Source organism: Strix aluco, chromosome 1 (genome assembly GCF_031877795.1).
Source record: "Strix aluco isolate bStrAlu1 chromosome 1, bStrAlu1.hap1, whole genome shotgun sequence".
Classification (NCBI taxonomy): Eukaryota; Metazoa; Chordata; class Aves; order Strigiformes; family Strigidae; genus Strix; species Strix aluco.
This window is the reverse complement of record NC_133931.1, coordinates 158,293,957-158,310,943: the sequence shown is the minus strand read 5'-3', so window position 1 is coordinate 158,310,943 and position 16,987 is coordinate 158,293,957. Positions and strand designations below refer to the sequence as shown.

General features: G+C 53.2%; 1 protein-coding gene across 2 annotated transcripts in view; it reads right to left on the bottom strand.

Moving 5' to 3' along the window:
• The window catches only part of AGAP3 (ArfGAP with GTPase domain, ankyrin repeat and PH domain 3), a 148,589-nt gene that overhangs the window by 13,655 nt on the left and 117,947 nt on the right, over window positions 1-16,987 (bottom strand). For both annotated transcript variants that reach the window (XM_074842602.1, XM_074842594.1), the window contains exons 12-13: window positions 8,421-8,594; window positions 3,918-4,079 (exon numbers count right to left, since the gene is read on the bottom strand). In XM_074842602.1, the coding sequence (XP_074698703.1) occupies window positions 3,918-4,079; window positions 8,421-8,594 (336 nt within the window). The remainder of the gene's footprint in view (window positions 1-3,917; window positions 4,080-8,420; window positions 8,595-16,987) is intronic.

Below are 16,987 nucleotides of genomic sequence, written 5' to 3'. Positions count from 1 at the left end.
ACACTGGTGTTGTGGCTACTGCTGAGTAGTGCTTACACAGCACCAAGGCTCTTTCTGACATTTTCCCCCCGCAGTGGGACGGGGTGGGCAAGATCTTGGGAGGGGACACAACCAGGACAGCTGACCCGAACTGACCAAAGGGATATTCCAGACCATATGACGTCTGCTCGAGTATAAAGCTGGGGAAAAGGAGGAAAGGGGGGGTGGTGGTGGTGGTGGTGTGTCACCCTTGGTCCTCCGAGGCAACCACTGCGCGTATCGGAGCCCTGCTTCCTGAGAAGGCCCGACATCGCCTGTTAATGGGAAGTAGAGAATAAATCTGTTTTCTTTTTGCTTCCACGTGCGGACCTTTGCTTTGCTTTGCTTACATTAAAACTGCTTTTTTTTTTACCCACAAGGGTTGGGTTTTTTTCCTATGTTATTTTCTTTCCCCCTTTTTGCCCTGTTAAGAGAAAAAGGGGGAAGGGGGGGAAGTGAGAGCGACTTGGTGGGTACCTGGCATTTAGCCAAGGTCAAACCACCACAAGTAAAAACCTCAGATCATCCTGCTGTGACCAAAAAACCCTGCAAGTGTTCAAAAAAGATTCAAGGAAGAATCAGACATACAGTCCAGGACATAAGTCATCAGTCATGGCCATGGTGTGGGGTAACGCTCAGCCCCGGGTTCACAGCTGGAAGCAATCGCTGACCATTAGGACGTCAGGATGGGACTTCACATAGAGGCTCGTTATCTGTTACGCCCTTCCTGCCAGTTTCCACTCCTAATGCAGGCTGCCACACAGGACAGTGACCTGGGTGTGACTCCCAGGTCACCCTGAGTGTCTAGACAACCCCAGCATCAGCCCCAGAGTCACTCCTCTGCATCCGCCCTGGGCTGCCTGGTCCCAGTGATGAGCCGTGGCAGTGCCTGGAGCTGCACTGGCTCTCAGGATCAGTCCTGGTGCTGGCAGCGGCAGAGGGACAGAACGAGTGGCCTGAGGAGCGTCCCCCAGGAAGGGAGACCCAGCGCCCATCGGACGTACGGCGGGCAGGGGATCATCCGCCTGAAAAGGAGCGCGTGATTCAGCTCCGCAATCTGTACTGAGCACAGGGCTGTACAAGGACCCCTTCCAGACACAGACCACCCCACCTCCCCAAAACGGGGTGTACCACTGTTTGCTACTGGAACACGGGACTGGCTGCAGCAGGACCAAGCTGTGAAGCTCCAAGTACAGACACAGAGCACGGTGACCCAGGAGGATGGCCAAACTGACCCAGCCTTTGCCATCGGACCCTGTTTTGCAATCGGATCAGTTTTCTAATACATAGAAGACATAAAAAATACATACAGTTTTTGAAAAGCCAAGCAAACAGCCAGAAAACCCATTGTACAATACCCCACGGGGGGGACACTGGGTGGCACCACTCTGACCTAGTGCAAGCCTGGGAGCAGCCGGCTCTGGCCACCTCTGCCCAACAACAGCACCGAGCCAGTGGATACGGTACCCACTGCCTGACTGACGAAGGCCACGGGGACTTGGAAAGATGGGGTCCAAGCTGGAGACAAGTGGGTCAGCTTGCTCACGTGATTTCAGATCACAGATACCCCCTCCGCCCTGCCGTGCCTCTCCTGGCTCTGCCGCGCCACCGCAGCGGGTGATCCACACCCGCACACGTCCCAGCAGCAGCAATACTGCGCATCACCGCGGAGGTATTTTTTCCTGCTCCCGGTTCTGGTGCCAGAGGCTTCCGGCAGCGGGAGGAGCAACTGTGTGCAAGGTCTGTGCAGTGACAAATGAAGTTTGGTAACTGACACTTCACTGGCAAATGAACTTCCATGTTGATAAATGCGAAGTAATGCACATTGTGGGAAAAAATTACATTACTCCACCACCTGACAGGGCTCTAAATTAACTGTATGAACCCAAGACAGGACACAGATATCACTGCAGACAGCACAAGACCTCTGCCCAGCACACCACCATGGTCAAGGACCAGGGCAGGGAGTAACAGAAAATGCCCTCGTACACATCACGTGGCACCACGTCATCACTGTGTGCAGCTTTGGTCACTCCACCTTCCAGGGATACTGCCAAACAGGGCAGGACAGCAAGAGTGAGCATGTGTCTGAAAAAACTCACTATGAAATGAGAGAAAAACTCGGATGGCTCGAAGATTCATGGACTGGGCATTCAAGGAGGAGGGTGACAGTCACCTGGTCTGCCCACGTGGATGCAGAGGTCAGGGAATTCTGCCATGGGCCAGATCACACGTGTCTTGTGGAAAAGTAACTCATTTAATTTTAAGACTTTGAGCAGTGGTTAGACCACATTACTACTTCATAGAAGTATTCCACTTGATTGCCTTTTCAGCTAAGAAATTGTATTCAATTTTGTGTTACTTGAGATCCCAGCCCCTGCACCTTGTCACGCCCCCATCAGCTATGTTGAACAGCCTTGCAGGACCAGACGTTTTTCTCTCTAAGTACTCAAAACATCAGCCCTTCGCTTCTCAGTCTTCGTTCTGGTAAGGTGAATACCTTCATGTCCACATCATAAATACGTTCATCAGACCCACATCAGTTTTGGGACCTTCTTTACAACTCTCTCCAGTACTCTCTTGGAGTATTATTTACAGGATGGGACACATCACTTCAGCACACGCTTTCTTAGTCACACGTGTAGGTGCAAAGTCATTCTACTCTTTGGTATCCCACTTTTCAGACATATAAAGAATAGTCGTTTCTGTTTCTGCCAAAGCACTGGACTGAGAACTGCAAACTGAGAGCTGATGTGGGAAGGGCAGTAATGTGTCTGAAGAGTCAACATACACCCGTCAGTAAGAACGCAGCAGTGGCCTGAATCAACCACTGCAAAGAGGACTTCTTTCCTAAACACAGTGGTTTTCAGATGAAGATAACTATAACAGAAAAGACTGAACAACAGAACTGCCACACTCCTCTGCAGATCATCACCATAATGTTTCTAAGAGTGAGAACTCACAAAGAGTTGTTCTGCCATGGGAAACCTGGGCTGCAGGTCTACAGGCTGACGTGTGATTTGGAGAAAGACGCCAGGACAGTCGCAACATGCTTTGTTAGGCACAGCCTAAAATGTTCTGGTTTGGTCTACAGTAGCCATTACTTTCAGACACTTGTACTTAACCCCTCTCCCCCTGCCTTGACATCTGAAGTAAATCTTTATTTTGGTTTACTACAAAAGCTTATTGAGTGCTGTGGGACAGGATGACCTAGGATAAAGTCAGATCTTAAAGACTGAGGATCACTTCTTCCACAGAGGCTAACCATAATGCAGGCTTTGGAGAACATGGTTGCCAAGCTAATCTCTACCTGGACAAATCTGGATGGCTTTTCACATCAAAATGGACTTCCCTATGCCTTCTGGCTCCCTGCCAAGCTTTGGGTCCCTCTTCAGAAACCGCAGACACACCCAAATTTCTCAACAGAAAAACCATCAGTACTTTTAGCATAGGCAAAGCAGTCTTCAACTGGTTTCCTGAAGTAGATAAACTTTTCCAAAAGACCCTCAGCTTGAGGCAGATGGCCAGCATAGGTCTTTTAAATTGATGGAAGTTTGTCAGATTTACAAGCCAACAGAAATAGGTTCTTTGTTGTGGTAGAAAGTGTCTGCACACCTTAAGCATAGTTAAGCATGCCTTAACTATGTGGTGCGCTCTCAGCTCTGCTAATACAGTTTGTAATTATTACCACTAATAGTATGTGCAGTCACGGGCGTGATGGCAGCCCTGCTTCCACTGCAGGTGAGGAATTGAGGGCAGATCAAGAGGAGCTGGTTGCTCCTTTCCACTCAAGCACAAGCTGGCTCAGACGATGAGCACTGCAAGCCCCACGACAGGGCTCCTGGATGACCCATGCTCTGAGCTGGCAGAGCTGCCCCCCAGGCAGAAACCTTTCCTACCTTCTGCTGCCGTGCTGGGGCCGTCAGGCCGAGTCGTCCCTGTGCTCTTTTTCCTGCGATGCTTCTTCCGGTTCGCATGTGGCGATGGAGGCGGCTCCAGCTTCGGGCTGGCAGCACTGGAAATGTTCGGGCTGGAGCTGAGAGAATCGGCAGTACCGTTAGCTGGGAACAAAGATAAAGAAAGTAATGTACAGCAAGACAGTGACAGTCTGCTCTAGAATGAGACAACCAAGCATCCTGGAGACAGCCCTGGTGCCCCGCCTGGCTCAAAACGCACGGCCCCAGGAGACGGGACAGCACCTGCGCTCAGCCCCGTGCACGGGGCAGCTCCGACGCCCGCTGCGGCTCAGGGCTGGCAGGCTCCTTGGGCAGGGTCAGGCTGGACACGCTCTGCGCTGGGATTCATCCAGGATGATCACACAGAGACAGCGCTGGCATCCGTGTAGCTGGGACAAGCACAGCGGCATCACCGGGGGCAGCCTGACACGCCAAGCCCTCAGCACACATCCCTGCATGTACCGCTCTGCGGCGGTGCCCTCACAGGGCGATGCGTGTGTTTTGGGAAGGGATGGTCCCAGGAGGTGGCTCTCGGCTTCCCGAGGTGCAAAGCCAGGTCCCGGGATCTGCAGTGACACTGCAGAAGCATCAATCCCCCACAGCACCGCTCTGCCAGACGAGGTGACTGGGGTTGCCACACTTAGGAACCTAAGCATGATGGTCTCAATAGGCTTCCGATACGGAGCTGAAGAAGCTGCATCCCCAGCAGCAACGCACCAAATTTATCCTCAATCATACTGTTCCTTACAATTAATAGCAGAATTAGAAACAATCAGGGAGCTGCCTAATTACTGTCAATTAGAGCGCGCTAATCAAGCTCCGATCACACACACACACGCTGCCGCTGCACTCACCATTAAATGTCAAATTTCATTAGAGACCAGCAACAAAATCAAAAGCCTGACATTCAATTTCAGCAGCACACACAGCGCAGGCTTCCAATCAGCATAAAAATGCAGACTCCGGGGAAGGCAACGAGGCGCAGGAGCCCTCGCTGCACTGTTAACCCTCTCCGAAATACACTCCTGCCTCTCCAGTGTCCACCCACCCACAGGGCACGTATGGCAGCTCCACTCCCAGCCCACTTCCATCCTGGGCAACTTGTCGTCCTCTTTGCAACAACCCAGTGTCTCCCATCAAGCCCTAACCTCCAATTTCCATGTTTCGTGGCACCTGAAATTAAGCAAGCAATCACGGCGTCTAACAAGGGCAGCACCCTCCAGCAGTGGGGACTGCCTGGGACTTGGCAAGCCCTTCTCCCACACCAAGCTTAGCCTCTGCTCTCCCATGTCAGCCTGGTTCGGTCAGACAGTCTCTGGGGGGGGGGGGTCTGTGTGGCAAGACAAACATCCAACAGAGGGATGGAGAGGTCTGGTGTGCAGCCAGTGTACCCCATCGCCAGGCTGGGAGAGGACACAGCAATCAGAGCTCTTCCACCTCTGGTTTCTACTACGTTTGACACACACAAGTAGGGTGTTTCTGCTGCTATTTATCCACAGGGAAATAGTTCACCCTTGACAATTAAGAGAGATAAATTAATAAAATCAGACTCAAGTTTTATAAATATAAATTACTGATACTGTTCAGGATTGCGCTTAGAGCAGGTGTGAGGCACCTTCATCTCCTAGCCTGGATGTCGCAGGGGACCTGAACTTTCTCGTCTGAGGCTACACGTGGTGCATCCAGCCTACCTCTGCTGCCCACCTGCTCACCAGGATGCCTCCTGGGCCAAACCACACACCACCGCCATCCTGTCCCCCTCCAGGCTCAGTGTGAGGCTTCGTGTGTTCCTGCAGCTCCCGCCAAGGCGCCCGCGGGCTGCGGTGAGCCTGCAGTGGTGAGCAGTGAGCCTCCACTCCGTGGAGCAGAGATTGCCCATGTCCCCGCTCCTCTGGCTGCCCAGCACCTAAAGCCACAGAGCTGGGAGCTTCCAGGGCCCCCGGTGGGATGGGGAAGGGACTGCAATGGGGTGGGGGCAGAATGTGAAACACGCTTCCTCTACAGGATCAGGTATTGCTTGCTCTCCCTCTTTCCCCAGCAGGACAGAAGCGAGCTTCTCTGACGCACCCAAGGACTTCCAGACCCCCACCTCACCGCAGGAACGCGTAGGACCTCCTGGTTCCTCCCTCCAAACCTAGGGGCAGCCCCTGGGTGGGCCGCAGACATCCTTCCATAAAGGACAAACAAAAAATGTGCCGAAGCACGTTGACATGAGCCATCCCGCCCCTCTTCCATGTGCTCTCCGGGGCACAACTGGAGGAGGCAGCCCATCCCCAGGAGCCAGGAGGGCAGCCTGCACCCTCTGCCCACATCTGCAAGTCTGTTCTGAGCAGAGAAATATTCCTCCCCTGGCCCTGCCATTCAGAGTGGGGCACACAGCGCGGAACTCAGACCCTGGCTGCCCAGAGGCGGTGGCACAGTTGGGGTTCAGGCGTGGGTGCGAGGCACACCGATTTTGGCTCAGGTCAGCCCTGCAGCAGAGGGGCAGATGTGCTGCTTGGCTTGGGACACCTGCTCTCCCCCAAAAAGCCATCTCCTTCGTGATGCCAAGAACCCACTTCTTCTGCCGGCAGCCCGGTGTGTGCGCAGCCCAGGGCTGCTCCAGCCCATGGGGACGGGAGCCCAGTGAGCTGCTCGCCACCTCCCTGGCGCCAGAGCTTTGCTCCAGGGGCTCAGCCTGCCCCAGCCCTTCCCCGACAGCCCCGCATGGTCCTCTGGATGGCAGACAAGATGCTGGGAGGTACGAAATAGCTGCTTTCCCTGCCAGTGCAGCAGTGACGGACTGTGAGGCTGCTCCAGGAGGCCCCCAGGGCAGCCGGGCCAGTTGCCCTTCGCCACAGCTGGCCCAGTGACGTGTCTGTGGACCACTAACACAAGGCAGGGCTGACCCACAGGGCTCGGGGTGCAGCGGGACCCGAGAGCAGACAAGCAGCTCGAGACATACAATTAACACCGAGCCAACATCTCATCCCTCCACGTCCCGGGGAGAAGCAGCAGCATCTCTGCTCCCGTTTCATGTCAGCCTCCGGGTTATGTTGCATCAAGAGGTAACTGCTTATTCTGGTGCAACACTCAGGCCAGAGCCGGGGCAGGCAGAACGCACACCGCGGCCACGCCAGGCCCTGGGCTCCGCAGCGGGGCTGTTGGGAGGAGGACAAGACCTGCCATGATGGGTCCTGAGGACAGAGACCATACAGGCAGACACCCGCTGACCGGAAAGGCTGCACCACAAAATTCACCCAGCACAGGGGCAAAATTCAGCACAGGGGCACGCTCGGCAGTCGGCACACTCGGCTCCTGCTGCCTGCGCCCACATATCCCGTGGGCAGGGCGAGGTGCTGCCTGCGGTGGGGGCACCCCTCTCCCCCAGCAGACGCCCCCGTGTCCAAAGCAGCGCGCGGAGCGGTGGTTCCCCCGCCCTCGCACCCCACTTCCTCCGGCGCTGGGGGAAGCAGAGACTGTCCCACTGCACCCTGTGTCCGAGGCGAAGGGGAAGGGGGGCCGCCGGCACATTAATGCTCAGAGCTGCGCCCTTCCGCTCCCGTCGCCTGCGCTGCCCCATCAGCAGTAACAGTCTGATTAATTCGCTTCCAGCAGGGAGCTGATGGGGCCAATGATGGAGCCGCTGCATCAGGCGCGCTGAAATTGATAGTTTTTCACAGTTACAAATGAGGAGCCTCCTCAGCTGCAAATGGCGCCCGCACAGTCGGACTCCGGTAATGATCATAAAGAGGCTCTCTTTAAACTGCGAAAGCCCCTGGGACCGAGCGGGGGGGCGGCTGCCGCGCTAATGAGAACTACAAGGGGCGAGCAGGCATGGAAATGGCTCCTCCACTCTTGATGTGCATTTAACTGCTTTTTTAGTGCGGCGGCAGAGCCAGGAACGAAGGAGTGATGAATGCAGCACAAAAGCATTTATTTTCCAATTCGGCAAAGTGGCTACGTTGGGAAATGTATGAATTATTTTAATTCACTCAACTGTCCTGAAACATCACAGAGAGCGAGTGAGCGTGGGGGGAGGGGGCGGGCCGTGCTCAGTGTGTGCTCCAGAGACAGGAATTACTCCTATTCGTTTAACTGCCCCAAAATCTGGGAGCTGGGGGTGCTGACAAGGAGCAGAGACGGGGGAAGGCAGCAGTTACCCCTTGCACAGTGAGCGGAGAGTGGAGAGAGGTCCGAGCAGTCGGCCTGCAGAGCAGCATCCCTTGGCTGGAGGGAGACTGCTTTACCGTGGTGGGCAGGAGAGCTTCTCCCCCCGGTTTGGACACTGCCAGCTGACCCTCACAAAGGTGTGCAGACCCAGCAAGGCCCCAGAGGCTGTATCAGACACCCATGAGCAAACTCGGGGCTCGCAGCCACGGGGCCGAGCTCAGGATGGCCCCATCCCCAAGATAAGCCTCCCCACCTGCTGCCGCTGAGGGGAGCGGGGTCGGAAGTGCTACTTACAGGGGTTGGGGCAGCTGCCGGGGATAGCCACGGCCTCGTTCCACTGGTCCGCGCTGGAGACGGAGTAGGAGCGCTGGTGCATGCCGTCTGGCTTTGAGCTGAAGCCCACCAGGTTGATGCCGCTGATGGAGCGCTCCGAGTGCAGGGAGGTACTGCTGGTCGAGTGGGGAGCACCTGCAAGAGAGACACGAGTTTACCACAGACCGACTGCTGCTCTGAAGCACGGTGGAGGAAGGAAAAGCTGTCCTGTACCTGATGCTCTGTATCAGGACAGGCTCTGTCTGGCTCTCCTCTCCCAAGGGGTGCCAGCACATCACCCCTGAAAGATGTGGAGAACAGAGCACTGCCCAGCACACACCACTTCTCGGGGGGACACCCAGCATGATGGATTTCAGCACAGCACCCTGGGATGCAGAGCTAGGCATCCTGGCACACAGCTTCCCCCTCCAGCCAGATTTTGCAGCTGGAGTTCACGGTCCACTCACAATTTTCACTATAGCCTCAGGCAGCTGGACAAACACAAACTCACCCCGTAGCCAGCATGCCCACCCTCACTCCTTAACTTCGCTCCTTGCGGGTCCCTAGCAGGAAATACAACCCTGTTGGAGGCACTAGGATTGAACGGAAAATCACCCGGAGGATGACAAACGGACACACAGGGCAACAGACAACTGTAAGGCGGGGATCATGGGTGGAAATGCCTCTTCCCACTAGCTGGAAACCCCCAGAGCTGAGCCCAGGAGCTCAGACCCCCAAGAAAGAAGTGGTTTTGGAACTAGAGGCTGTCACAGAAGACAAGATCGCTCAGTGATTCAAAATGGGTCAAGTGTTTCTGGATTACAAGAATATCCAAAATTTTCAGAATAGTAAACAGAGCAGTTCTGACAGGGAGCAAAAATCTTGCTGTTCAAGGCTGCAGACAATCTGTTAAGGAGAATGATGCTGCCCCAGAGGCACTACCCTACACCTGCCCACTACAAGCACTTTCCTGTGCCTTCCCTTAGGGCATTCAGCTCCAGCCACCGCAGAGCAAGTGCTCTGGGAGCTCAGGGGCCAGCAAAGGGTCCCTTTCCCTACTCTGAAGCCTACTCTGAAGTTTCCTCCTTCCACGCCTGGAGGCACAGATGCTGAGCTGGGACTCCCGCACCAGCCCTTCTGGCCATGGATGAAGGCAGGGCTCGTTGAAGGGCTCCGGCCGCGGCGTGCCTGGCTGAGGAGACGTGCACCCACAGCCTGACCTGTCCGCTTGCTCCAGCCCCGCCAGAGCCGATCACCCTGTGGCCATGCAAGGAGCCGGGCTAAGAGAAACCCAGCAACTTGTTTTGAGGGGCTGGGATGTAAGTGGGATCTTTTCACAGAAACAGGCTGGAGAGCAGATGGACACTTGCAGGAGCAGGTCCCCAGCTGGATCTGCTACAGCCAGGGCAGCTCACCAGACTGTGTCTTTACTGCGTAAAACCAATCTCATTCTGGTCTCACAGAATCCCAGCCTGGCTGAGGTTGGAAGGGAACTCGTCCTGTCCAGCCCCTGCTCAAGCATGGTCACCCAGAGCCACTTGCCCGAGGCTGTGTCTGGATGATTTTTGAGTATCTCTAAGGAGGAAGACTGCACAGCCTTGCTGGGCAATGTATTCCAGTGCTCAGCCCGCCTCCACAGAGAGCAGAGCCCCATAAAATCCCAGGTGGAGCCCCAGATTTTGTACATAAAGTTACAGTTCTGTCCCTGCTGTTTCCACAAAAACCTAAGAAATGGGATTCAAATGTCACTAGTGCCTGAGTGTTTCCTGAGGCTGCAGAGTGCCTGAAACAACAGCTCAAGAAGCCCAAATCCCCCCCTACAGAAGGCAGATCCGAGGCGTGTACTGAATGGAGGGGTGATGTAGGCCATCAGCCTTGCACCAGGCACGTCTGCCGCCTGTCAGCACCTTTCATTCCCCCTCCTTCTCCACGTACCCACCCTGGACCAAAAAACCCCCCTTTCTCTGCTGCACTGTGTCGGGACTCTCCGTAGCCTTGCCTGCAGACCCTGCCTGCCCCGGCAGCGCTGACACAAAGGCCACGGTGGGCAACCCTGAGCTGCTGGGGCCCTGCCCGTGGGGCAGGAGCAGCAGAGCTGCTGGCTCGTCTGCCTCCAGCCCGGCTGCCGCACGCTCCCCCTCCCTCCCCTCGTTCAGCGCCACAGAAACACGTGTAAAACCATGACACTGACTTTGCCTCTAATTAGCCCTTAATTTACAAGACACACTCGGAAGGGTAATTAGCTGGCGCTCTGCTCCTGACTGCCGCATCCATCTCCTCTCGCCTCCTCGTGGGAGGGAGCCTGCTGCCACTGGAGCAGGGACAACGCTGCTCTCCCGGGACCAGGAAGAGCTGGGTCCTGGGGACCGCACTGCTGGGCTGGGACAAGATGGGACGGGCTGGGACAGGATGGAACAGGCTGCCCCCAGAGCTCAGGCAGTGCCTGCTAGCCCCCAGCCCAGCGGCACACACAGCACGTGTCCATCGGCACAGCTGTGGAGGAGAGGGAGGCAAACAGCAGGAGCGCGGAGTGCTCGGGACAAGCTTCTGCCACAGAGGGAAAAGTCCCGCAGAGCCCCAGGGAGCCCAGATTTGCCCCTTGCACCTCCACCCCTTGCCACAAACACCCAAGTGCCTCAGCCCTGACCAGCACCAGGGATGTGCGACTGCCACCTCCCGAATCCACCGGCCTTGCCAAGCAGTATGAGCTGCGAAGCAGCGGTGCCGATTTGGAAATTTCATTTTGAAATGAAACGGTGCTGCTACAACTTCCAGGAACAGCTTCTATCAGCCTCCGTCATCTCTCCAGGAGCTCCCTGCACTTGACACCAGCTGCCTGGAGTCACCCAGCTGCAGAGAAACGTCCTGGCAGCCTGGCCGCTCACTTGGCTCACAGACCTCTGGGCTGCACGACGACGGTTTGTCCCAGAGATCTGCAAGGGGGTCGCAACAAGGTGAGAGCTCTCAGGAATTGTGTCTCTTTGGAAGTGACACCACTGGCAGTTGCTGGGTATGTTCCCTTTAAATTGGGCAAACAAAGTGAAAGGTGAATAAAATACTAACTGCCTCTCTAAGCCAAAGCCTCCAGGCACTGAACTCTCCCTGACCCTGCGGACAGTCCCTCAAGCAAAGCTCTCCCAATCACTATTTCTTCAAAATCCCCCAAAAAAGAGAATCATGGAGACATGTTAGTGTGACCACACCAGCAGGCAAAGCTTTGTGAAGCCTTTTTAAGTAAAGCCTAACTGATGACATGGCAGTAAATGGAAAATGACCTAAAACCAGAACGTCATCTTTCTAAGCATGAAGTGTGGCAGCCTGGCCGCTTCAGTAAAACACTTGAATCAAAGCAAAACAGAAATTCTTCATGAAGGTGGGGATGCACAGGGAACTGGATAAAGGTGAGTTAGCAAAAAAGGGTACCATCAGTTGGGAAGGAGATCATTTGCAGCATCACTTGAGGATTTTTGAACAAATCTTTGGACAAATTTAGTATTTTCAACAGCAATTTCACAAAATAGTACATGGGTTCTGGTGTAATTTCCTGGTGACATTAAGTTGAAAGCATTGTCAGTATTTTGGCAATGAATATGGCATGCAGGACTAGATGATTTTGAGAAGTGAGCTAACAAAACCACAACAAAATTTATTTAGTCAAAATGCAAAGACATGTACTCTGGAACTAATGGGTCTGATTCAGAAAATCCTGAGAAAGTATGTACTGTTTTCCATGGGATTTGGATTGCACCCTAATGGCAAGAATGCACTAGGCTGGGGCTCTTTACTGGGAACACCAGAGGAGAAGGAGAAGGAGTTCTGCCAGTATTGCCTCTCCACAGCACGACCGAATCACACCACCACCGAGGCTGGGAAATTGAATGTATCCCACATGCGCAAGAAGAGGTATGGCTTGTGTAACCGGGAGACACACGCACTTCCTGCACAGAGCTGGTATGACACCTCACCTAGATCCGCATGTACAACCTACCACCTTGAAAAAAACTAATTCCATGTACAGAAAAGAAAGGTGGCTTTCCATTCAGAATCACAGAATGATCTCGGTTGGAAAAGACCTTGAAGATCATCCAGTCCTCACACTGACCGTTCTCAACTCCACCAGATCCCTCAGCACTATGTCAACCCGATTCCTACCAATCCTATTCACCCACCTGCCCACATCCTACAGTCTGCAGTCCTGAATGACTGCAAGCTGCCAGGAGTAGCAACACAAAGTGTACGGACATGCTAAGTCTCACATTTTTTTAACAGGAGTAATACAGAAATACCTACATTGTTGACATCTTCACTGAGGAAAGGACTACTTCCTTCTCTTCCTCGAACATACAATAACCTGACCAGCACTGAAGAAATCAAGCTGTGACACATCAGCTCTACCTCCTACCACCAGCACCCGACACCCACTTCTGCACCAGCTCCCGGTGAAGCCAGATGTCTCCTTGATGCACATGTCCTGGGTGCTGAGTGTCTGCAGTCTGGCCAGGACAGGGAAGAGAGACTGCTTCAGCATCTCTCCTGAGAAAGGGGACAGGGTCCCAAGGACTCATTCTCCTTTGGCCAATGCACACAGCAGACCGCTATACAAAAATGTTTTCACACCCTCAGACCCCTGCCTGGCGATAACTCAAAGAAAGAGCTGTCTCTTGCTGGATTTATTCAACATTAAAATGTGGCCAACAGGAGAATGGTCAGATGGCAGCTAAATTCTGCTCCGTCTGTGTTTCTCCACACCAACTACGCTACTGCAGTCAGGATGGCTTGGTTGGACGTGACGACCAAGTCATGCACGGCAAAGTGAGTTGGTAGCAGAGGAAACACTTTGAGAAGTTAGTTTCAGCTCCCATGAAAACCGAAGGCACAGACTTCTGAACCAGTTGCCACTGTCTGGAGCAAGCTTCGCTCTCAGTTCCTTCACTGGGGCTCTGTTCTGGCACAGCATAAGTACTCATGGATGGGGTCACTGTTTTTGCTTGAGCAGATGACTGGGCCTCATCCTGTGGATACAGCTTGGCCTCAGTTCAGGTTCCATCATCTTCCAGCTGGAATAGCCCAATGTGCTCTTCATCTGTGTACGAAGCCACCACTAGCACAGGCTGAGGCAGCGGTGGCAGGTGTCTTTGGAGAAGGTGAGAGGCTGGCTGGGTACCTCATCTCAGCTAAGACTGCCTGCATGTTCTTCTGCCTCCCAGAAACATGAAGGCATAGATCCCTGACCGTCTGCACCCCATGACTTCCCCTAGGCCCTGCAGAGCTAAGGGCACGGACAGACAATTGCCCATAGCTCTGTTTTTGTGAGGAGTGACTGACTGTCCATCCCCATGTCAGCACTGCTCTCCTGGGGCAGACGGGTGGCTGCTACGGGGCCCTGACAACGTGGAAGAAACCGAGTTCGTTTGGGGGAACAGGGGTATGCTGAATTTCAAAGAAGCACAAGTTGGATGGCAGTTTGGGAATTCCCCCTTGTTTTACGGCCAGGGACAACACAGATCTTTTCTCTGAAGTGCCAGGCCCTGTTCTGGCACATGAAGAGGGACGCTGCTGCCACACTATGTAGCAGCAGAGACTGCCAGCTGCAGGGCATGAGATGGTGATGGAGGTCACCCCAGGATGGGGTCAGGACACCCTGGCATGAAGCAAACCCTTTTTTTTCTTGTACTGCAGTAGGCCAACAGCACGCTGCTGATTAATGCCATTCACTATCTGCCAAACCACGTCCCCAAGAGTCATCGGTTACCACTACCCATTAACCAAAACTATAAGGTACTTGTTGCCAACTGATCGTCACTTATTCCAAATAAAAATCAGAATTACTGCAAGTCACCTTAGCGTACTGACTCTCAAATACTCTGTTGGCGTCCGCAGCCAGAGCACGTCTCAAAGCCTCCCCGAAAGCCGTGGGCAAGGGGCAGCCGCGGCTGCTCAGGACCCCAATACACCGCGCCGGGGCTGTGCGGAGCGGGCTGGACGGGTACCTACCTCCAGCTGGTGGGAAACTCCGCAGTTCTGAGAAACCAACTGGTTCTTGAGGGGAGATGAGAGCCAATGAGCCCGGTTAAGCTGCCTGCCTGCGAAATCCCTGCTGGTAAAGACATAATTCACTACTCTCCGTCAATGGGCGGTCAGCTGCCATGTGCGCAGGAATGCAGCTGTCCTGGGAGCACCCCGCGGCTGCCTTTCCCAGAGCTGCCCCCACCCCCGGAGCAGGTCTGGAGCCAGGACAGTCTCTGTCAGGTTGGTTTTCTGAACGAAGCACTGCATGCTATTTTGCTGGACATAGTCAGTTCCTTCCTTTTTGACAATTCCTACCAGTAACGAGGCCAAAAAACATAGGCTAGCTCTTATCAACCAGAAGCACCAGGATGGACACACGTCATTTGAAAGACAACTTCCAAGCTCTCCTTGGGAGATGGCAACAACGCCAAGCACCTATACAGCCCCACAGTCATGGCGAGGCATGTTGTGGGAAGACAGATGTCCTTCCCAGCTCTGCCAACAGCGAATGTCTGTGCGAAATCACTGATCCAAACGGCAGGCGAGCGAGGTTTCCCAGCCCTGCTTCTTAGCAAGGCCATCAGGATCTGCCAGCTTGCACACGGTGGGAGCCATTGCCTTTCACTGGGCCTCACAGATGCTCTGACACAGGGGAACCTCCCTCCTCTCTTAGCACTGCCTTTGGAGAGCACATTTTTGGACATATGCGCGTGGTAACCGACTATATAACACCCTACCAAAGCTAATCCATGGTGGGTACAAACTGCCAGGAGAAACAGCTCTGCATAGTCCAGACATCTCTGGGAGGACTGAAAACCCAAGCTGCCTGCAGCAGGATGGGAAACAGTTACCATTTTATGATCCCATCTCCCAACCAAGACTCAGGGGCACATGAGATAAACCATGGCATCTCGAGCCAACACATCAGACTCATCTCTGGTTCAGATGGTGGCTGACTCCACGTACAGAGTTAGTGGGACCCCAGCAAACCCGAGAAGCCTGTGAACAGGTACTGCAGTGACGGCTGCCCCGCAGAATCCTCAGGCAGCAAGCGCACGCTGAGAACCGCAGGCAGCCACGGCTACTCAGTCCTTCTCCAGCCTGAGCTCTGCCCGAACCAAGCGCCTGTGCAAAGCCCACGGAGCTCGCTGGAGCACACCTCGTCTGCTCACCGTGCAGCTCCACCGCCTGGGACGAGCGGCCGGAGGTGTGTGGGGAAGAGGCGAATCCTCCGGGACAGCAAGCGACAGCACATCTGGACAGGGAGTCAGAAGCAGCCAGAAGGAGCCCTCTGATTGTCTGATCTTTTCTGCATAGCATAAAATTACACCACAGGTCTTCCACTAATTTACTCCTGTCTGAACTACAACATATCTTTTAGCAAATCTTCTAATCTTGATTAGAATATTGTCAGTGACAGAGAAATCACAGCAACTCTTGATAAGTAGTTCCAGTGGTTAATTACCCTCACTGTTGAAATGTGCACCTTATTTCTAGTCTGAATTGTCTTGCTGCTGCTACCCGTCATTGGATCTTGGTATATTTTTATCGGATAAAGAGCCCTCTATTACCAAATTTTTATTTCTATATAGGTACTTACAGATGGTGTTGAAATAATCTCTTAATCTTTTCTCCGATAAACTAAACAAATGTAGCTCCTCACATCTTTCACTACAAGGTGCATTTTGCAAGCATTTCATTGTCTTTACAACTATTCTCTGAGCCCTTTCCAATCCATCAGCTTCATTCTCATACTGTGGACACATGAAATCCATGAACTTCAGCCCTCTAGAAGTCCTCTCCATCCCAAAACTGACAGTCACCATCAACACTTCAGAAAGACCTTGGCCACATCTTCTAGAATTCCTGAATTAAATAATTCAGACTTGCTGATTCAAACACGTCTAAATCTCCTACCTGCTGTTTAATATGCTTCCTAATTACAGTTGGAATATGAAGAATTCATCATTCTGCAATAAGATGCATCATCTTGCCTCTTCCCAGACACCAAACAGAAGTGTTCACTGAATACTTCTCTTTTTTTTTTTTTTTTTATTATCCATTCTACTATTTCCATACAGTAATGAACAAATGTTGGTTTTAGGATTCATTAGTTCCTAATAAACTTGAAAAACTGTCTTTAACTCTGCTGGTTAACTTTTCTGTATCCCCTTGTGCAACCATGGTAATGCAGGCTCCAGAAACTAGCCAAGAGGGGGGAAGGTGAGCTGGGAAATGAGTTTCAGATACTAAATCCATCACTTTTATTTGTATGTTATGTAGAGTCTCCACAGAACATGTAAAAGTTGAAGATTAGGAACTTAGTAAGGTATATGAACAGTGACTATTCTCATGATTCACACGCTAAAAATACTGTCATACAGCGATCAAGGTGCTGTGGACAAGGCAGCCCCTTCAGCAGAAGCTCACCAAGTACAGGGCACAAGACGAGTGTAAAGTGAAGACGCATCGAGCGGTGGTGAAGGAGACCCCCCTGCATTTCCACGCTGCGTTGCTGAGACCAGAACAGGAAAAAGCAC